This window comes from Amblyomma americanum, chromosome 1 (genome assembly GCF_052857255.1).
Source record: "Amblyomma americanum isolate KBUSLIRL-KWMA chromosome 1, ASM5285725v1, whole genome shotgun sequence".
In the NCBI taxonomy this organism is placed as follows: domain Eukaryota; kingdom Metazoa; phylum Arthropoda; class Arachnida; order Ixodida; family Ixodidae; genus Amblyomma; species Amblyomma americanum.
Window position 1 is genome coordinate 463,463,712 of NC_135497.1, and position 22,574 is coordinate 463,486,285.

At 46.4% G+C, this 22,574-nt stretch overlaps 1 protein-coding gene across 5 annotated transcripts in view; it reads right to left on the minus strand.

The window, feature by feature from the left end:
- LOC144116039 (organic cation transporter protein-like) overlaps positions 1-22,574 on the minus strand; it is a 402,188-nt gene that overhangs the window by 262,906 nt on the left and 116,708 nt on the right. For all 5 annotated transcript variants that reach the window (XR_013311687.1, XR_013311688.1, XM_077650703.1 and 2 more), the window contains exon 4: positions 6,568-6,671. Coding sequence is in view for 3 of the 5 variants with exons in the window: in XM_077650703.1 (XP_077506829.1) it covers positions 6,568-6,671 (104 nt within the window). In the remaining 2 variants the exon portion in view is untranslated. The remainder of the gene's footprint in view (positions 1-6,567; positions 6,672-22,574) is intronic.

Genomic DNA, 22,574 nt, shown 5'->3' on the forward strand with positions numbered 1-22,574 from the left:
GTCTAACCAAGGTCCGTCAACTGAGGAAATCCAACAGCTGTTGAGTGATCAAAGTGCAATCCTTTCCAAGTTATCGCAGCTTACCTTAGACGTGCCTGACATGAAAGCTCGGCTTCTTACTTTGGAAACTAAGCTGCAGAAGATTGATACCATCGAAGTAGCCTTAACTAGTGTTGAAGACGAGCAACTACATGATCATAAAATGTTGATAGGAATCGCCAACAAATAGATGACTTTGAAAACTGTGAAAAGCGCAATTATTTGATCTTTTACGCCCTAATTGATTCTGAACCCACTGAGATAGCAGCCACGTCTGAGAAGCTCACCATAGATTAGTGTACTACGAAGCTTGAATTATCTTTGGTATCGATCGAACGTGCTCACAGGCTCGGTACACACTCTGAAGATAAAATGCGGCCTATCATTGTACGTTTAAGTTCTTTTAAAGCAAGCCAGGCTGTGCTTTCAAGTGCATACAAGATCAAGGGATCGAGCTTTGCATTATCTGAAGACTTTTCTCGTACTGTCCGAGATAAGCGAAAAAACTATTGCTTTATGCCAAGCAAAATAGGAAAGGCGGAGTGAAACCGGCCCTGAAATACGATACGTTTAACGTGGGCAGCACGCGCTTTCAATAGGATAGTGAAGCCGAAGCTGTACGGGAGATATGACGAAGTAGAGCGCATGTCGTGACTTGCCCTATCAGCGTTTTTTTCTGACAACTGCCGCTGTATAAAAAATAAAGTCCATAACTTTCATTTTCTTCTTTATATCGTTCAACCGACCATTATACTAGGCACAGAATCGTGGCTCAAGTCGACCGTCCTCAGTACTGAGGTATTTCCCAGCACATACCAGTGTTTTCGTAGAGGCCGCTTTAAACGTGGCGGAGGGGTGTTTATACTTGTTCACAACGATATTGCATGCGTTCAGCTGGAATATTTTGATGCTGAAACTGAATTGATATTTTGTAGAATAAGGTTGCCGAATGGAAAAACACTGGTTCTTGGGTCATTGTATAGGCCTCCTGGTCCGTCGTTAAAGCCACTGCATTGTTTATCTAATTTTCTTGAAATAATCAACAACGATTGTCTTGTTCTAGAGGGGGAATTTAATCTTCCGGATATTGAATGGCCGGCTAGCGAATCAAGAGAATCCGCTCGAGGGAGCTTATATTCAACTTTTTTTTTATATAATGGACCAAAATAGTTTTTCTGAGTATGTACGTGACTCATCCCGAACGGACGGAACTGATCATGTACTTGACCTCTTGCTTTGTAACTTGGCTGATGTCCTACGCAATTTGCGGGTGTTGCCAGGGCTGAGCGGCCTCAATATTGTTCTCGCAGATTTAACGGCTGTGTATGCGAAGGTTGCGAAATTACCTGAGAGAAAGCTTCATTCCTATAGCAGGGCGGACTACGAGGCTTTCAACGCTGCTTTCGAGACGTACTTCCCAACTTTCGATGCCCTTGCAGATAACTTAAATATGACCTATGCAATATTTTAAAACAGAAACTCTTTGATCTACGCAAAGCTTTTGTACCGTCCAGAATTATATCGTCTAGCAGAGCACGAGACATACCATGGTTTAACGCTGAGTTACGTGCATTGATTCGAAAGCAGCGCCGATTGTACCAGAGGTACAAGGAATCTAACTCGTCGGAATGTTTGGCCTTGCTGAAAGGAATAAAAAGTGAATTGAGACAAAAATCCTGCATTGCAAAAGACTTGTATTTTTCGCATCTAGGCTAAAGGCTTGTCAAAGACACCAAACATTTTTGGAGGTATGTGAAACGTATTAACAAAGAAAAATACTCTGTACAAGACTTTAAAAATGGCGCGGAAATCATTTCTCACAGCAAGGAGAAAGTTGAATGTTTGAGCCGTTTTTTTTTTTTTTCATCTGTATTTATGCCATCTTGATCACGTGAGGTCGCTCTTTCTTTGTCTGCGGAGATTGACCGTATGCCGGAAGTCACTTTTTGCGTTAGTGGAGTCTGTAAATTGTAGAAATATGTGAACCAGGCAAAGGCGTGTGGTCCTGATGACATTCCCGTAGCAATTGTAAAAAATTGCGCGGATACGTTATGCTTTTCCTTTACGCGGTTGTTCCAAAAGTCCCACAATGAAATCGTCTTGCAATGTGATTGGAAGTTAGCGCGAGTTGTTGCTATATATGAGTGGTATGAGAAACTCTGTTCAGAACTACAGACCAGTTTCTTTGACAAGTATCCCCTGTTTCTTTGACTGTATCCCTGTAGTATCCTTCCATGTCTTTTATCAGGGCCGAGATTCTGAGCTTCAGGAAGCGGTTGCAGGCGGGATTTGGCCTCCCATATGTGCACTAGTATGCTATCGACCATCTCCGACTCCCGAGCATGTAATATACAGCTGCTTCATGACTCATTTACCCAAACATAATCTCTTAAGTCCCTGCCAACATGCATTCACGAGAGGTTTATCGGGCGATACACAGTTGGTAGAGTTTACCCACGATTTGGCCTTGGCTATTGATAAGCAACAGGTTGTTGACTGTTTTCCTAGATTTCCACAAAGCATTCGATGTAGTTGTGCATAGCCTTCTCCTTACCAGATTAGAAGCTTATACGCATGACTATAGTATTATAAATGGATTGCCGAATATTTGTCATTACGGAGACAGGCTGTTTTTCTGAACGGTGTTTTTCCTAATACACACCAGTGACTTCGGGAGTTCCCCAGTGTGCTGTGTTGGGTCCTGTGTTGTTTTTGTTATATATTAAGGATATTTCAATTGGTATACGGTCTTCATTTAGAATGTTCGCTGGTGATTGTGTTGTTTATAGATTAATTAGTGAAAATTCTGATTCACAAGCCTTGCAACATGGTTTAGATATCATAGCATGTTGGTGTGAGCGTTGGTATATGTCATTAAATATAAACAAAACTGTTCACGTTACCTTTACAACAAAACGGGCTTCCCATCCGTATAGGTATAGAATTGGTGACATTACCTTAGGCACAAGAAAGGAATTTAAATATCTGGGAGTCTTTTTCACATCTGATTTACGGTGAAACCGACACGCTAACTACATTGGAAATAGGTTGGCATCAGATTGGGTTTCTTGAGGAGCAGTTTCAATCAACTTCCAAGCAACTAAAAAACCCAGCTCCACTTCAGTCACGTTCGACCAATACTTGAGTATGCGTGTGCTTGTTGGGATCCTCCCACGGCTGAGCTTATAGAAAATTAGAAAAAAATTCAGAACAGGGAAGTCAGATATGTTCTCGGAAATTACAGCCGGAAACTTAGCATGACAACAAGCAAACCTAAACTTCAGTGGCAAGAGTTAAAGGATCGTAGAAGAAATGCTAGATTAAAATTTTTCATAACATTTATTACTCTAAAACAGGCATTAACCGCGAAAAGTATATCCAGACACCAATTGTACATCGATGCGACTAGACCATGATTTGAAAGTGAGGGAATTTTCTTGTAGGGGTGACGCCTTGCGTTACTCTTTTTTTGTTTAAACTGTGCGAGAATGCAACATTTTGCCATCAAGCACTGTGTATATTTTTATGAACAAATCTTTTTACCATGCGTTGAAATGGCATGTAAAGCGAGAGTTACCGTTTGTAGCCCCACTGCTCTAATGCCCTACGAGTGATTCAGGTATCCAATAAATAAATAAATAAATAAATAAATAAATAAATAAATAAATAAATAAATAAATAAATAAATAAATAAATAAATAAATAAATAAATAAATAAATAAATAAATAAATAAACCTATTTCCCCACAAGATGCTGGGTTTTCGAAGGCACCACTCCACACAGGACACAATTATGCTTCAGAATTTTTTAAGGCATCCTCCACCCAAAGCACTGCAATCGAACGCGAGCACTGCTGGTCTTATGCCTTGAAAAAGCCTTTGACAACGTATACCACACTGCTAAATTAGAAACGTTGTCGAATCTGGGTGTTGGGAGTCGAACGCACTCCTACATTGCGGCTTTCTTCCGCTATCGCACAGCAGCGATCCCGGTCGGCCCACATGAAATCATCTGCTTTCCCTTTGGGAATCGAGGCATGCCTCAAGAGCCTGAACTATCCCCCTTTCGTTTTAACATCACATTCACCCTGATGGACCACAAACTTTCACAGATTCCATGTCTCTCCAATTCATTCAACGCAGACGACATTGGGCCACCACAGGTAATGTCGGAAGCGTGGAAGAGACTTTTCAGCCCGGAGCTAACGTGGTGGTGGAGTGCGCGGCCTCAATAGGCCTCGCTTGCTCCCCAGCCAAGTCCGAACTTCTGCTGCGCACCCAACCCCACATAAAAAGGATAACCTCTCCATGCTCATCCCTACAGATGGGCAGTCGGTGACAGAAGCGCACAAGCTTCACGTACTAGCCACGCTCCTGCAAACCAACGGGCTTAATACGGAGACTATCTATAAACTCACTGCCTAACGCGTACCAGATCATTCCACTGGTCAAATGCATAGCCAATAACCACTGCGGCATGCGCGAACGCGACCTCCGCAGACTGGTACAGACATTCGTGATAGGCCGGACGCAGTACTCCCTGTTTTACCTCAACCTACCAAAATGGAGACACAAAAGGTAAATGCACTAATCAGACAAGCCAGCAAGAAGGCCTTAGGTCTGCCCAAAGGCACCCCCACCTTTCATCTCTTACGCATGAGAGTCCAAAACACGCTCAGTGAGCTGACAGACGCACACCCCATAGTAGAGATAGACAGACTGTCTTCCACTACCACTGGACGCCGCATTCCAGCTTCACTGCAGCTCCGACCGATCGGTGGACCTCCCATTAACTCCCAAAAAGTTCCGGAATACGTCAGGGACCATCTCACTATTCACCCCCTACCTGAAAACATGCATCCAAACCATCACCAGGCTCGACGGGCAGCCCGCGCCCTCGCCTTGCATAAAGCGTATGAAAATGAACCTGGAATAGTCTTCGCTGACGCCGCAGAATACTCCCGACCCTCAGCTTACGCCGTCTGCGTACTCTCCAACAATCTACAACACACATCAACTTCGATGAGGGCAAAAACCTCAATAGAAGCCAAAGAAGCAGTCATCGCTCTAGCGATATCGTCTTCCATTGCCACTGTTATCCTGAGATATTCTAAAGCCGCCATTCAAAATTTCGCCCGAAGCCTCCTATAAAACTCTCACCTCCAACCCTCAACCACCTCATCCCATCCAAATATTCTCAGTACCGGCACATTCCGGCATTCCCGGTAACGAAGCGGCCATTCCACGGCTCGAGCGTAAGTCAACCGAGCGGCGCCCACCGAAGACCCAGGCAGCGCGAGAGACCGGCTGATCACATATCACGAAATCACGCTACACTACCGCAGAGGACGTCTACTTTACCCCCCGCCAGGTAGATCGCCGACAAAACAACATACGACCTGGCGACACCTCCAGGCTCGCACCTTTCCCTCCACAGCGCTACTTGCGTTTTTTGCCTTTTGCTCACACCCCGGAATGTTCCTTCTGTGGAGCCCCTACAGCCACATTCGGCCATATTATGCTCATCTGGCGACAGCTGTTACAACCGGCGTAATCGGTCCTTGCGGAATCTGAGGGGTGGGAGGTCGAGGTCTCTAGCTCCGACCTGCCCTCGCAACTGAGGCTGGTGCAGTGGGCGGAGAAGGTCACTATCTGATACGGGCTGCCGGCCACCACCCACGACCAGGAACCAGCCCACCTCAGAAATTTTGAAGTATAAGGGCTCCGCGAATAATAAACTTTTCAACACCACCACCACCACCACCTGTGTTGTTGTTGTTTACCTCAGTAAACACGGCACATACCCACGCGGGAGGATTGGCCAAGGTACGGTGTTGAATTCCAAAGAAGTATTTGTAAGGGAAAAAAGGAAAAAAAGGCGTGAGGCGGCGAAGTAGAATAGCTGAATGACTGAAACTAGAAAAAAAATTAATTGTTCAAAAATTCAAATAATTTACACAAATTTGAAGCTTTAGGAATAGAATAAATTAGTTTTTTTTTTGGACATGGGGCAGAATTTTATATACAGTAAAGGTAACCAACCAGTTGCAATAACAGATAACAGAGAAGTTTATTTCCAGTTTCAACTGGAGGGTAATCATGAAGACAGTCGCAAACACGATTGACGAGATTGCCTTGGCGCTCGCACCGAACGAGAGAAGTGGGAGAGACACTTGGAGCCCTAACCGTAACAGCGTTGTTTCTGTCCTCTTCTTCGTTCTTGTCCTCGTCCTTTGCGCTGCGCGTAAACATGATGCAACAACTAGCCCGCAAATCAACTCTTGTATGCTTCTGTACTTTGTTTCAACTACATCAAATTCTTTCGTAATGTAGCCTTCCCGTGTTCTTGTTCCCTAGCTGTTCATTTCTCCTGAATGTGTAGTTTTAAAACTCGAGTTGCCAGGAAAAAAAGAGGATATAACACCATTTTCATGGTACTGTTTTGAATCCATTATGGTTTTTTTCTAGTGAAGTACATGCCGCCACAATAACAGAATAGAGTATTGAGGTCGTGGAGACGGTCCTTACCAGTCGGACATGTGGGCGAAAACGAAGTTTCCAATCATGATGCCGGCCATGTAGAAACTCTGCGATGCAGCTCGAAGCCAGACACGGTCACACACGAGGTCGAACTGGGGAGAGAAGAAAAGCGTGACGCAAATTTTCAAGGGTACGTCGTTTCTAGTGTGTGCTGCGTGTGCTACTTCACTTGAACTTCGATTACATGTTGGGCATCAAAAGGCAGTATTCTGGAACTCGATTCTTTCTACAGTTTACAAATTGCAACTGCCGCCTTTGACGTCATTGATGATATGTAGCAGACAATGTCACTTGGCAGCTGTGATCTAAGAGGTGGTATTGACTAATCGGAGATGCAAGACAACAGATCTAAAAAATTGTTTCAAAATGGGGGTTGTGTTCTTGTTGAGCAGTAAATTCTGCTGAACTACCTCGTTTGCATTTCGTAAGCTGAAACTTGAAGCTGAGGTTGCCAGTTTTACGCATCATGCTGGAGATGTGAAAGAAACTCCACAAAAAACAGGGTGTAGAATATACTGCGTCTAAGAGATCTCTAAAATGCAGGACTGGTGCTCAATGTCGTTGAAAACTCTGGCTATCTTTGGTGGCTTCTACCGCCTTATTTCTAACAAAAATCTCTTGCCACAACAGCCTTGTCATTTGATGCTTAACTAGCTCGTCGGTTCGTTTGCCCACGTTCGGTGTCAAACCTGGGTCGAAGCCAAGTGTCATGTCACATGACCAACCATGGTTGATGTGTACGACGACTAAGTTGTGGGGTTTGACATGGGGAGATAAGCACTTTCTCCCCACTCAATCGCGGCTGACACGGTTCAAAGCCGCCCGGACCCCACCCCGTGATCGCGTATGCTACCGAGCGCTCGCCGACCACGGCGGGCCTTGCTCTGGGGGAACAAAGGAACGACACATTGGCTGACACAAACAGGCATTTATTGCTACAGAAACAATAACGCCAGCTAGCAACAAGGTACGCTAATGAATCAAGGACGTCCGACTCACCAGCAAGGTTCCGAGCGAATGTTCGCCCGCGCTAGGACAAGGGATATAAACTCCGCAGGCCGGACGGGACGAGTACGGGAGCCTGTCTCCCCGTCGCTTCTTCGCCCCGTCGGCGAAGAGCGGAGGCCCGAGCGACGCGTCCGCCCCGGCTCATTATCCCGGCCGAAGAGAGCCCATCTCCCGCGGGCAGGCTTCAGAAGTCTCCCCCGCAGCGACGCTGGCGCCTTCTCTTGCCAGTTAATGTAACTGGCAAGGGAACGCGCTCATCCTCGGGGTACGACTGCTGCTGCACGGTGCCTCGCGGGAAAGCAAACTCAGGGGGCTGCAGGGCAGGTCCCCACATCCCCCCAACCTTAAATAGACCCACGCGCCTGAAAGTACATGCTATGGAGGAGTCTCCTGGTCTTCATGTCTTTGAGGCACGTCTTGCAGCGGAGGTCACGCCGACAGCGTCCACGCAGACTTCCGCGGTATTCCGAAGGCGGCGTGACGGTCTCCGCTGGGATGACTCGTATGGCCCGCGGACTACCGTGTCCGCAGGCCCGCGAATCGAAGGCCGGTGGGAAAACTGCAGGCCAGGATCATGCAGTAGTCGCCAGGGCAGCAGCAGCCGGAGGTGACTGCTGACTGGTCTCGCCACAGCTGCCCCGGATGGATGCGGCGAACAGGATACAGGCCGCTCCGTCGCAGCAGGTGGCAGCGAGGCGATGTGCACCGGTCAGCAAGCCTGGGTGGCTCCACCGGATCTGCAAAATTGTCGAAACGCTCTCGGCGTGCCTTTAACGTAGGTCACGGGAGGGGAAACGGCATCCGCAAGGGCCTCGTGGCACAATGCCTAACTTGCTAGCAAAACGTGTCGGCGGCTGTGCAAACGCAAAGTTCGAGTGAACAAAGCCCTTTCTTGAGTTGAACGAGACTGCTCAGTTCGTGCGAGGTTGCAAAAAAAACGGACGGGCAGCAAAGTGCGCCCCCTCTCAGCGTCACGGTCCGGTGGTCATGTCTCTTTTAATGTGGTGCAGGCAGCTCCGAAAAGCCTCAGGCCTAACGACCACTCCGACAACGACCGTGACCACAAGAAAGACCCGAAACGGGTTTTGTGCGCGCAGCCGCGAGGAGACATCAGCTTTGTGGGGTGGTCCTACCCCGCTCACTGCACAGAGCAGCTTCTGAGCGGTCGGCGCCCACCGTATCGGACGGTGTCGGAGCGCCCGGTGCCGAGCTGCAATACCAGCGAGCTCGTAGCGGCACCCGTGGCCCCAGGCCACCCGGCTCCCGGAGCCGCGACTCCCAGAGTCGAAAAAGAGATAGTAGAGAAAATATATACAGAAACTCGGACCACCCACGCGGCTTCCGTACTCACTCGCTTCGGGCTCGGCGACTCCGCGGGCGCTAGGCCTCGCGCTCCCTCGATGCGGACCAAGTGATTCTCACGAAGAAACTCCAGGGAAAAAAAATGTGCTGAGCATGTCGAACAGTTCAAACATGCTGCAGCGCAATACACCTCGCACTCAAGAAAGCATGCCGCAGGTCCTAGCGATCAAAATTCACTCTAGGCCTAGCACTTGTCAAGTCCGGACAAAGAGCGTTCCTCGAACCGAACCGACAGTCGTCCAATGTTCCAAGAGCAGGCCCCACGTTGGGCGCCAGATGTGGGGTTTGACATGGGGAGATAAGCACTTTCTCCCCACTCAATCGCGGCTGACACGGTTCAAAGCCGCCCGGACCCCACCCCGTGATCGCGTACGCTACCGAGCGCTCGCCGACCACGGCGGGCCTTGCTCTGGGGGAACAAAGGAACGACACATTGGCTGACACAAACAGGCATTTATTGCTACAGAAACAATAACGCCAGCTAGCAACAAGGTACGCTAATGAATCAAGGACGTCCGACTCACCAGCAAGGTTCCGAGCGAATGTTCGCCCGCGCTAGGACAAGGGATATAAACTCCGCAGGCCGGACGGGACGAGTACGGGAGCCTGTCTCCCCGTCGCTTCTTCGCCCCGTCGGCGAAGAGCGGAGGCCCGAGCGACGCGTCCGCCCCGGCTCATTATCCCGGCCGAAGAGAGCCCATCTCCCGCGGGCAGGCTTCAGAAGTCTCCCCCGCAGCGACGCTGGCGCCTTCTCTTGCCAGTTAATGTAACTGGCAAGGGAACGCGCTCATCCTCGGGGTACGACTGCTGCTGCACGGTGCCTCGCGGGAAAGCAAACTCAGGGGGCTGCAGGGCAGGTCCCCACAAAGTATAACACGCGACGTGTGGTCATGACAAGGAAATCAGGTAATGAACGTCACCCGATCATAAGTGCCGGCCGGAAGTGACGCCACAAAACCGTTAGCCGCATCACAACAAGCGGCTCCCTGTACTATCGCAACACACACTGGGCATTGTCTAAGCGTCCGCTAATTTTTGCAGACAGGGCCGGATGAAGGCGCCCAATTTGGCCAACGAATGTTTATTTCTTTGTCATCGATGAAAACTCGCCAATATGTGACCATTCTTTATTATGGAACATATGTTTTAGTGATTATAATTATTTACATAAAGAGATCGCAATATCATAATAATAATAATAATAATTGGTTTTTGTGGAAAGGAAATGGCGCAGTATCTGTCTCATATATTGGTGGATACCCGAACCGCGCCGGAAGGGAAGGGATAAAGGAGGGAGTGAAAGAAGAAAGGGGTGCCGTAGTGGAGGGCTCCGGAGTAATTTCGACCACCTGGGGATCTTTAACGTGCACTGACATCGCACAGCACACGGGCGCCTTAGCGTTTTTCCTCTATAAAAACGCAGCCGCCACGGTCGGGTTTGAACCCGGGTACTCCGGATCAGTAGTCGAGCGCCCTAACCACTGAGCCACCGCGGCGGGTCAAATAAAATATAATATAATATATCAATATTATAATATAATATTATTAATATAATATCGTTTTATTTTTTTTTACCTTACGAAGTCTTTTGTGCTGTCTGTTTCGATGTGCAGAAATATTTCATTATCAGTGAAAGATAGCCAGAGGAACATTATGTTGATCAATAGCAAAGGTTGCGTAGAAAATAATTTTAAAACTTGGCACTCCGATTCTTTTTTTCTGATGTGATAACCTGAACAGTTAACGAAGAAAAACATTCTGCGTGCCAGGTTTGACAAATTTTAGAAAATACAGATATTTCAATTAGTGAAACGCAAACTGTGCGCATTCTGCTGTTTTCCTAGATTTGGTACGAAAATTTTAAGCACTTCCTGCTGTCAAAAAGATGTCAAAAACGACAGTAGGGTAGCTCACCTCTTTACGATAAAATTTATTTTGTGTGTTAGAGTCTTGTTGACAAAAGCTAACTGAAGATACGCTAACGCAAGTTGCCGGAAAATTGCGCGGTAAATATATAAAGCAATGGAAGGTGTCCACGAGCCACGCTTTTCCTAAACCATCAGCCATTTTCTTTGTATTTTCCGCAACATTCATGAATCTTTCCTACCGCTCTCTGAATGTTGCATACGTATGACACTCCCGCGGAGAGACCCTGGAGAGAAGAAAAAAGCAGGCAGTGTTAAGATTCGCCACCTGGCGTATGTATTTCCAGAGTTTACTGCGAGCTGGGCTGTGATGCTTTGCTTACACAGTGCAGAGAGGCTAGCGCAGGACACCTACAGTAAATGCAAGCGTGCTACGCTGTGCTGGGACGTGCAGTAAAAACGGGAGCTGTTACAGCTATAACCTTTAAAGATGCACTAAAGATACATCTGAAATCGGTTTTTTACCGCATGGACTCCACCTGCATGCTCCGAGCATTCTTAGAAAATTCGAATTATTGTCTTGTGCGGCCAATTTCTCTATTAAATCAAATTAAGCGTCCCGGCTTCCGCCTTCTTTTTTTGACACACCTCCGAAAAGAGGAGCAGTCAGCCAGTGCATGGAGTTCGTTTCAGTCAGTCGCGTGGCGGCTTCGCTTCCGCTTTTAATTTGTTTTTTTAGGCTTTCATGAATAAATTGTTACATTTGCACACTCCATAGCCGCAAATTAGGCCAACGAAAATAAAAAAAACTCGTGGACTCTAAGATTTCGCCGATCTCTGCGTATCACTCCGCCTTATGGTAGAGCGGCAAGCGGCCACGCGTCTTACTGAAAGGCACAACACGCGTTGGCTGACTCGTTTTCTTTCCGCAGGTCAGTTCAATTCATTCAATTTCGATTCATGCATATTTTAGAACTCGTTTTGACACAATCTGTTTATTTTGTAAACCAAATGAGTTTTATAACGGATTATTATTTAGCAACTCACATGCTTCGACCTCATTTAATATGCTGCCATTCTCTCTCAAGCGAAATGAAGTTTTTTATATTGTGTTAATTTTGTGTCAAGTACCAGATGTTAGTACCACCTACGGCTGCTTTTGTGCTTGTGTTGCCGAGTTATGAAGGCGCAGGGGGCCTAGTCAGGCGGTCCTCGTTACCGCCATTTGCCTCTGTTGCATGGCTGTATTGTCAAAAGCCCAATAAACAAATGAAACTAATTTAACAGGGAAATCGGCCGCCAAGGACAGTGATTCGAAATTTGTAAGAGTGCTCAGAGCGTGCTGAATGGAGTTCCCGCGCTAAAAAGACGAGCTTAGAATCCTCTTTAGTCCAGCTTTAAGTGTCCCGTTCCGCAGGAAATCAGGCGGAATTCGCTGTTGTGAGCGAAAAATCCAGCTTGGTCGTAGAGGTGGCTACTCCACACGTGAAGCGGCGGATTTGCACTGTGATTCAAACATTTGTAAAAGTGGTGAGTAGAAGTTCGCAACAAGACTCGACCGTCATTTGGCCATGTAAGTAATAAAGTAAATAAAATTAGCTGAAAAGAAAACTAACTGATTAGCCGAGAATGGAACCCTAAGATTGCGAGTCTCCCACGCAGGCACATTCACACAACTTGGTTGAAAGGGCGCGTTATACTATGTCTGTCGTGTGGCCTTTCGCACATTGTGGAAACAGTGTTTGTGTGGCCAAGAGGAGCCGGTACCCATTGATGCTACTGCATCATACCCTTAAAGGTTTCTTGGATGGTAGGGGCGGTGTGGCGACGACCATTTGAACGCTGCTGAGCGCGGGAGAGAGCTCGACCTTTGGACACATTACTATCAAAAGTACAGCTAGCGCACGGGCGTGCAGTGCTACTGTTTGCTATTCTTAGGACTAACATGGCCGCGCGAAGTCTCCGGCGTCGCACCAGCTCTGGGTTCCACCATTTTCTTCCGCCTTTTGTTATCGTAAGCCGCGCAATAGTTTTCTCATTATTTTTGCTCTGGCGTCGCATTGGCTGTGTCGTCGAACTGCACAGTGGGCTCGCTAAGACGGCTTTTACCGTCAGATGACCTGCAGCGCTCATGCAGACACGAAAGAAGAAAATAAGACACGAATGCCACGAAAGCGCTTGTGGTTGTGTTCCTCTCTCCTTTCTCGTTCGTGTCTATATGTGCGTATGCTGTTCACAAGTGTGCGCAATCAGCCAGCCCGTTTACCTATTCAATCTCAAATTTTATTTGCCCAATTGTGGAATTTTTGTCCTTTTCAGCGCTTTTTTCAAGCCAAGAGCTGTTGCAAGATTAGCACTAGGTGCCCACGGGAAAATCACAAACGAGGCAGTGTAGGGTAGATATGAGCGCGTGCATTGTTCGAAGCACGGAAAGCTCAGAGTAAAATACTATACGAAAAACGCCTGAGGAAATTGGACTGGTGAGAGGTGGCAGCTAAGGTATTTAAATACCCGGACAGAAAGAGCGCTGACTCACAATGGCTGAAAAGAACTAGGAAACTAACGAGTAAGTATGCAGGACACAAGGATGCAGAAAAACAGATCATTAAGCGACAGGTAAAAAACGCGGAAAGTTCATAAGAACTCATGAGGCAGTGCTCTACTCTTTGAAGCTAGATCAGGGTATCTGAGAACGTAAAGCTACAAAAAAAATTTCATCAAGGACGTGACACATGTGCAGTGTGTTTTAAATCCGCAGAAACAAGTGAACATCTTACACCGCTAGAATGTGGCGGTATCCATCCAGTTGTCCAGTTACGCAGAGTCACGTTCTCTGATGTGCTAGGGTTTAGAGACAACAATGGCCATGAGAATGAACCTGTGGTGCAGTTAGCAGAAATTGATTGGAAGATTGGTGGCACAAAAGCCGAGAGGAGACATCAAGTTTGAAGTGCAGGATTGGGAGTTATATTTACTACACCACTACAGCCACTTTACTACACCGTTAACACTGTTCAAGAAATACAAAGAAGAGAAAAAGGCGAGCGTGAAGGCAACTTCCACCACCCTTTTGAAAGGGGACGCTCCTATCTTCCATCCATGGGTGTAGAAACGCTGAAGAGTGGAGAGTTGGGCTTGTTAGTTTACGATCATTTTGGGAACAGCGCTAACACAGGACGGAGCGAGAACACAACACAGCGCCTGTGTTGTGTTCTCGCTCCGTCCTGTGTTAGCGCTGTTCCCAAAGTGATGGCAGAAAAAGCTGGCGGGGCAGCGGCTGCATATACAGGCATATTATGCCCGCAATTTCGCGGTATCCAATGCGATTCCTAACATGGTTTGCTCTAGTGCACTAAATGTTTTTGAAAACCTGCCAGATAGGCCCCTGCGATTGAAGTAGTTATTGTGATGCAATGAGAGTACATGGTCTCTACGCGGATCCCACTTGCATCCGTTTGTCGCACAGTGCCCTGCGATGTTGTTGAATGGTTTCTTGAGCAATAATGATACCTGCAATGATTTAGAATTGAGAATTATCCGAATTAGTATAGTTTCACAAATTTCTAGGCGCAAAAATAAGTAATGAACATGAACACGTATGCGGATGCATCCGCATGGCATTAGCAGTTAGTTTTTAAACAACATGAAGGTCTAAAAGGTATAATTTAGTCCGTTAGATATATAGTGCTGCTGTTTATAGTACGCACGCCAAAGGCATGTCTTTTTAAGGCGAACGCTACGTAAACGGAGAGCGCCGGGAAAGAGATACAGAAGCGCTGAAGGAGGGTACGTTGAAATGGAGAGGGAGCGCAATCCATGGTCGCAATCACTTGCCCATACACAATTTTGAAGTCTATAACTTCCACATTTAATAGCGAGTATGCGTCTGTAGTGTGGTCACCTTATTTCGTGAACGATACCTCCAAATGAGTCTGTCCAAAAAAAAGCAAACCGCTTTATTTACAGCTGCTATGACGGTGGGTTTTCACCATAATCACCATCAGGCGCCTATCTCATACACGAGCTTTATCAAATCGACGCACGTGTGACCGCCTAATTATGCTGCACAAAATCGGGCATGGATCGACCAACATTCAGGCGCCTATCTCACTGATCACTCCTGTTGCCCGCCTTACCCGACAGACTCACCCGCTGAACATAGTTACTTTCGTCCCTTGCAGGAAACAGCCAGCTACCACAAACGCAGAAGCCAGAAGAGGTCGCAGCCGGAGACACTTTTCCCCAGTTGTCCCGATTCATCCAGCCCAACCAACACAAGCAAGCTTGGGCAGTGCCGTTGAAACAAGCGTGGAACACCTCCCCCTCTTCACACAGCCACATGACATCCATCACAGCGACTCCCAATCTACAACACGCCCCGGCAAAATCCCAGGAGGAGGCAGTGGCGGCGAAAGCAGAAGCTACAGCAACCAGAGCACAAGCCGCCGCCCTTCGACAACCCATCGCAAGACTGGAAGCCCAGATAAGTGCTCTTGCCACCGTATCCCCTATTCCACCTACCCCCGCTACTACGACATTCCAAACTCCCCCTTCCAACACCCGCCGCCAATATTTCGCCCAGGCACTCCGAACCTACTTCTTCTCCTGATTTTCTAGCAATGGAGGCTGACACTATACCCCCTACAAATTCACCTCCGCACACAACGCCCCCTCCCTCCGCGCCCATCTCACTAGACAGCATACCAACCCTGTTTGAGTCCTTTGCTGGTCGCTTTGAAGCACAATTTCAGGATGCTATAAGTAACATCAACCAGAAATGTGCAACCCTCAAGGACGCGGTAAACCGCAAAACATAAGATAATACTATTCATAACAACCGATTCAACATACTAACCCAAGGATTCTCTGACCGCTATAATGATCTTGAATCCCGGCTCAGCACTTACGAAACCAGCCTCGCAAAGCGCGACCCCACCCCGAACAGACGCAAGAAGCCCAAAGCACCGGAAGGACCCGACAACCCTATCCCTGTCGTAGCTCAGGACCCTCACGCCCTCGTTACGGCTCCCCCCCCCCCCCCATAAAGAATCTCATGATGGCAGTTCCAAACCGTAGTCTTACACTCTGGCAGCGGAACTGCCGGGGCTTTGACCAGAAGCACAACGCGGTCCACCAAATGCTGTCCTGCGCTACGGGACCCGACATCCCTGCCCTGCAGGAACCCTCAAACCCATTTACCTGTCCCGACTATACTGTTGTTCTGCCCACATCCCCCACACCCTCTTGGGTAGCATTTCTAGTTCGTTGCTCAATAGCCACCATCTCCCATTCCATAGTGATTGAAGGCAGTCCGGTGGAGCATCGGGAGACAGACTAACAGCCTTCTCTGCTTTTAGGCCGAGCCCTGCCGCCTACCGCCCGCTATCTGCCTGGCTACGTTCCGCTTTCCTGCTGACCTGTCTGGCGGATGAGGGAGGGATCGTCGATGAATCAAGAACAGCGTAGAACTACCTGAAGAACGTGGCGAAGGCGTCGCTGCTCGCGCAAACTACGGTAGTGACGTCACGGACCACAGCTTTAAAAGGACAACACTTGTGATGCCAGCTCGCAGTCCGGTGGAGCATCGTGAGAAAGACTAACAGCCTTCTCTGCTTTTAGGTAAGCAGCCTTTTTTGTGGAAGTTGTGCTCTCTTTTTTTTGCTCCACCGGACTGCACCATTCCTTGAGCTGAATTATGCCGCAGAAGTGTGTTACATGTTGTAAATGCATTGAAAAAGATGAACAATATCTAATTTGCAATCGGTGCAAGACGAGGTATCATGCTGGCAAATGTTCGGGCGTGAACAGTAGGAATTTGAAGAAAATGAATCAGGGTGAAATCAAAGCTTGGGAATGTGACACGTGTAACAGAGAAGGAAAAGATGATGAAACTGCTTCAGATAACAGTGATGCGGAAGAGAGCAGGAAAAAAGCACTATCTGAGTCAAGTGAGCACAGCTCTTTGGCTAGGCTGATTGGTGATCTAAACCAGAAGATAATGGAAGTCTTGGGTAGGCTTGAAAATCTTGAAAGAAAGGTAGATAAGCAGTGTAACACAACTGAGGCCATTGAGAAGTCAACTGAGTTTTTAGCAGCTAAGTTTGAAGACCTCCTGAAAAAGGTGAACGATCAGCAGAACGAAATTGCGGAACTAAAGAAAACCTCACAAGAACTGCAACAAAACATGCAAGAAAAAGATAACGAAATCGCAAAGCTCCGGGAACGTGTAGAAAGTGGAGAACAATATTCGAGAAGGAAGAATATTCAAATACACGGCGTTCAAGAAGCAGAGGACCAAGATCTGTACCAGGTCCTAGTGGACCTTAGCAACAAGCTTGATCTGCCGGTGCCTCAAAAACGCTCACTTGAAGCTGTGCACAGATTAAATGCACAGAAAGACAAAATCGCACCCATAATGGTGAGGTTTACAGAGCGGAAAACAAGGGACTTGTGGCTGACAAAGAAACACGCCCTTCGAAGCGAAAATATTTTCGTGAATGAAAACTTCACGACAGCACAAAAAGAACTGTTTTGGAAATGAAGAAAGCTCGGCAAGGAACTCGGATATAAATTTATCTGGACACGGAATGGTAGGTTTCTAGCCCGCAAATCGGAAGGCACTAATGTGATCGTCATTACCACTGAGAATGATCTTGCAAAAATGTCTTAGATGGCTTCATTCGATTCTTTTCGCCTACACGTTTCCAACGCTACAGCTGAAAACAAGACAAAAGGAGAGCTTGTCTTAATACACGTAAATGGGCGGAGCATAAAGAAGAACTGGGATCAGTTATGCGCATATTTACACGCGAGGCTTGCTAACATCGATTTAATAGCGATCACAGAGGTCAATCTCGATATAAGCAAACTGAGTAGGTATACGGGTACTCTGAGAGTGGTTTATGCAGGGAAACTCGAAAAGGCGGAGGAGTAGTTATATTTGTAAAAGATAACTGGGTATTTCATAATATCCCAGTAAAATTCAAGTATGCGGAAGTTATTTTTGTCACCCTGAGCAAAATGGATGTTACGTACACCATATGTGCGATATACAGACCGCCGAACATGAACACAGATCTGTTTTTCGAGGAACTAAACTCTCTACTAAAGAAATACATGAACGACCAGCACCTTATATTGGTAGGGGACTTCAATGTTGACGTGATGCAAGTATCGAGGAAGGCCGTTACAGATTACCTTAATATCATAGCTGAATATGCACTGGTAAATGTAATTAATGACTACACAAGAGAGGAATACTTGGGCACGAAAATAACAAGATCATGCATTGATCACATTGTTATTCGGCTAAGAAATCAGTGCTACACAAGCGGTGTAATTAGAGTCAAAATAGCTGATCATTACTTTACGTCTCTTGTAATTATGTCTGACAAAAGGAATGCCGACTGTGGCACCAGAATACAGAAACAGTAAATAGATAACGAGAAAGTTGACAAATACATAAAAAACACGGACTGGAATGCGCTTTTAGTGTTAGACCATGTTAGATTATATTCCAAGTTTACTGAAACATTTAGGACGATATACGCAATGTCTACTAAAATCATAACAATCAAACAGAGGAACCCTAATAAGAAATGGATCACGCGTGATATTGTTGAGTTGTGCTTTCAAAAAGACAAAGCATGGCAAAAGTGTAGAAAAGAACCTGGCAATCAGGATTACAGGGCAGAATTCCGAATGTTGCGAAACGCAGTGACCGCAAAGTTACGGCAGGAAAAAAGGAAATACATGATGCGTCGATTTGCAGACAGCAAAAAAGACGTTAAAAAAACGTGGAGTACGGCAAACGAATTGATGGGCAGATCCAAAACAGCTGGTGTCGATGATACCATTAAACGAAATTTTCCAAAGGAAAACCTTCAGACTTTGTGTGACAGGTTCAATAAAACCTTTATCGCTGCAGCTGAGAAACTGACAACAACGCAAAGTGACCGACATTATGAATATGAACCGAAACGCGCATGCGCGCACTCTGCATATCTCCCAGCGATGTCTGAAATGGATCTATGGAATATAATAAGGGGCATGAAAAAGATTAAACCACCAGGGTTTGATAAAATTCGCTCTCGGGATTTGTGCACGAACTTCGAGATTATCAAACAGGTCCTCCTTAAGATATTGAATGGGATATTCGAAACAGGTATAGTACCCAAAGAATTGAAAATTTCAATTGTGAGGCCGGTTTACAAAAACGGTAAAAGAAATGACTGCACAAATTACAGGCCGATAGCGATATTGTCCATTATTGCACTCATAATGGAAAAGTATATTGTCTCTGTTATGCAATCCTTTTGCGAAACGTATTCTCTGAATAACATGGCGCAATACGGGTTCACAAAAAATAAAAACACAACTTCTTTGCTAGAGGAATTCTCCGACTATATAACCGCATCAATAGAAAATAATAACGTAGTCTTAGCTCTATATCTAGACCTAAGCAAGGCTTTTGATACGGTAGAACACAACTTATTACTAAAGAAATTAACGAAGCTAGGTTTCAGAGGACGCTTTTATAAATTTTTTGTAAATTATTTTTCCGACCGACTTCAGTGCGTTAAACTAGAAGAGACATGGAGTGAACTTCAAATAATAAAGTTTGGTGTGCCCCAAGGGAGCACCCTCGGACCGATACTTTTCAACATATATGTTTCCGACCTCGGCCTGCTACCACTGAAATAAAAAATTTTCCAGTACGCAGACGACACTGCAATTGCTCTGGAAATTCAGGATTATAATACGGGGTATCAAAGCTTTCAAGAGGACTTATCATCGATAGTAGATTGGTTCGCTCATAACTTAATTTTTATAAATACACAAAAAACGAAATTAATATGCTTCAGAAATCCTCATAAGGCGCTTTCAATAAATAACGACATATATTTGCATTCTTCTAAGTGTAGTTCATGCATCTGCCGACCATTGCAGTTCGCGCCAGTGGTCAAGTATTTAGGAATTTTCTTTGACCAGCACCTATCCTGGAGTGACCATGTCATTTACGTTTGCAGAAAACTGAGGGCTGTCGCAGCCATGATGTATAACCTTCGAGGGAAAAGCCCTGTCAACATTCGAAGAACTGTATATAAGTCATTAGCCGAAACAATTATCCCATACGGTATCACCTTGTATGGTACGTGTTCTGACCACAAGAAACAAAATATTAACCGAATAATTAAAAGAATTGTCAATGGCATAGCCGATGGAACGGAATGGGAACATATAGAGACACATGAGAACACCGCTTACTAGGAATACTTCCAGTGCATGAGCTATTTAAGTATACTGTGTTGAACCGCTACTATTATTCTAACAATTTTAAGCTATTAGTAAAGAAAGAAGTATCACTACGAAAAACTGAGAAATATGTTAAACCACGAGTCTTTACAAACTATGGAAAGAAAGCCAGGAATTATTATGTACCTCAGATATTTAATGATCTAAGTGAGATACTGTACGATTTAAAAACACGAGCTGTAATACTGAGAGAAGTAAGGAAATGGTGTTCAACTTTGTATTGTAATGTGTGATTTTTCCCACTCAAGTGGGGAACTTGTCGGATTTCTTTTTTTTGTTTTATTATATTTTCTCGTTTTTATATTTTGTTTCCATTAGATTGTATTACTTGTATTTACCATGTATTATTTTTTCCTGTTATGTGAATATTGTGAATATATATTGCTTTTTATCCTAGTTTAAGGATGCAACACTGGCTGCCTGGTCTGCTAACAAGCACTACGTGCTTAGATTGACCAGTACTTCTTTTTTGTACATTTCGCTATGAAATAAAGACTTCACTTCACTTCATTTATCACCTTCTAGTTGAGCTTGTGCCGCAACACGCTCTAGCGGTCTCTTCATCCTAAATGTATATATCCACCCTAAGTGCATGCAAAGTAACTTCGAATGCCTCTTTACACTTGCGAAGCGCATAGCCAACAAGTGCCCATAACTCGTCGTAGGAGACGTCAACGCCGCACATACGGCCTAGGGTTACCCACACGACACACCGAAAGGACGTCGGGTTTGGTTAGCCGCGCAACAAGCCGGTCTCTCCCTGCTCACCGACCCTACCTTTCCTACACGCACGGGGAACAGTGTCTGTAAAGACACTACACCAGACCTCACGTTCGCACATCGCCTTCCTCACGCCGCATGGTGCAACACACAAGAGAATCTAGGTAGCGATCACTGCACTATCGAGATTCTCTTAAACATTCAACTACAGCGCAGGCCTCCCAGCGGCACCACTTTCCCAAAGTGGTACTCTTTCCGCTCATGTAGAGCAGCCCGCACTTTCGGCCCCATCACGGACATCACCGAATGGTCCAAGCAACTACAAAGCGATGTCCGATCCGTAACTCGCCCCTTACTAGGGGGCTGCCCAAGCGACACAATTGACACCCGCCTCCTACATTTATGGGAAGCTAAAGCAGGCCTAGAACGACGCTAGCAAAGGCAGCGTTGAAACCGGACACTTAAGCGCCCCCTCGCCCGTCTTAACAAAGAGATAGAGACGGACGCAGCAATTCTTTCATGCCAAAACTGGAAATCACTATGCAACAAGCTAGATGGTCATATGAGTACACCCCAGACCTGGAACCTCTTTAGGCACTTAAAAGACTCCACTCACTCTAAGGCTGTCCAAAGACACAACCTCAGCCACCAAACTCATACATACTTCCGATACACCTCCAACGGAACTCCTCCAGGAACTTCGCGATCAATAATTCCCCGCATACCCTCCTTTAACACACCCCGACTATGCAGGCCTCCCTAACGGCCACCTTTGCCAACCCATTACAGAAGCAGAGGCCCAGGCTGCACTCCAGAGACTTAACACGTCCTTAACCCCGGGCCCAGACGGGGTACATAACAAGGCACCCAGGAATCTCGACGCACAATTCATTGTCGCACTTACCGAATACTTTAATGAGTGCTGGAAAATGGGTACCCTCCCACCGCAATGAAAAGAGGCCAAAGTCGTCTTCATACCCAAGCCTGGCAAACCTCTGCTCACCTCTAACATCAGACCCATCTCCCTCACATCTCCTGTTGACATACTCATGGAGCACGTACTCCAGACAAGGCTTTGCCATTACCTAGAAGGCAACAACCTCATGCCCACTAGCATGTTTGGATTTCGTCCCGGGCTTTCCACACAGGACGTTTTCCTACAGCTAACAGATTACATTCTCGACTCGCAAACCTCCGACACCATAGCTATTCTAGGGGTGGATCTCATTAAGGCCTTATATAACGTTGCGCACTCAGATATCCTGCAAAAACTTACGACCCTGGGAGTCAGCACCAGGATGTACAACTACATCGAAGGCTTCCACAGCCATCGCACAGCCACGCTTACTTTCGGCGACCACCGCCTTTCAGGTGTCACGATGGGAGCACGAGGTACACCCCAGGGAGCCGTCCTCTCCCCTATTCTCTTCAACATAGCACTCCTTCACCTTCCTCGACAGCTAGCTCAGTTCTCTAACATTCATTTTAGCCTCTACGCCGACGACATCACTGTCTCAGCAAACCGCGGCAGTGATGCCGAAATAGAAGAACACGTACAATTGGGCCTAACCACCATCGACACATGTTTACGGGAGCGTGGCCTCAACACGATTGAGTCAATGCACCTATCTCCCTAAGCTTAAGTACCCACAACATCCCAATAGTAGACAAAATCCGCGTGCTTGGGCCTGTCCTTTACTTCCATGGCGCGCACGAAGAAGTCAT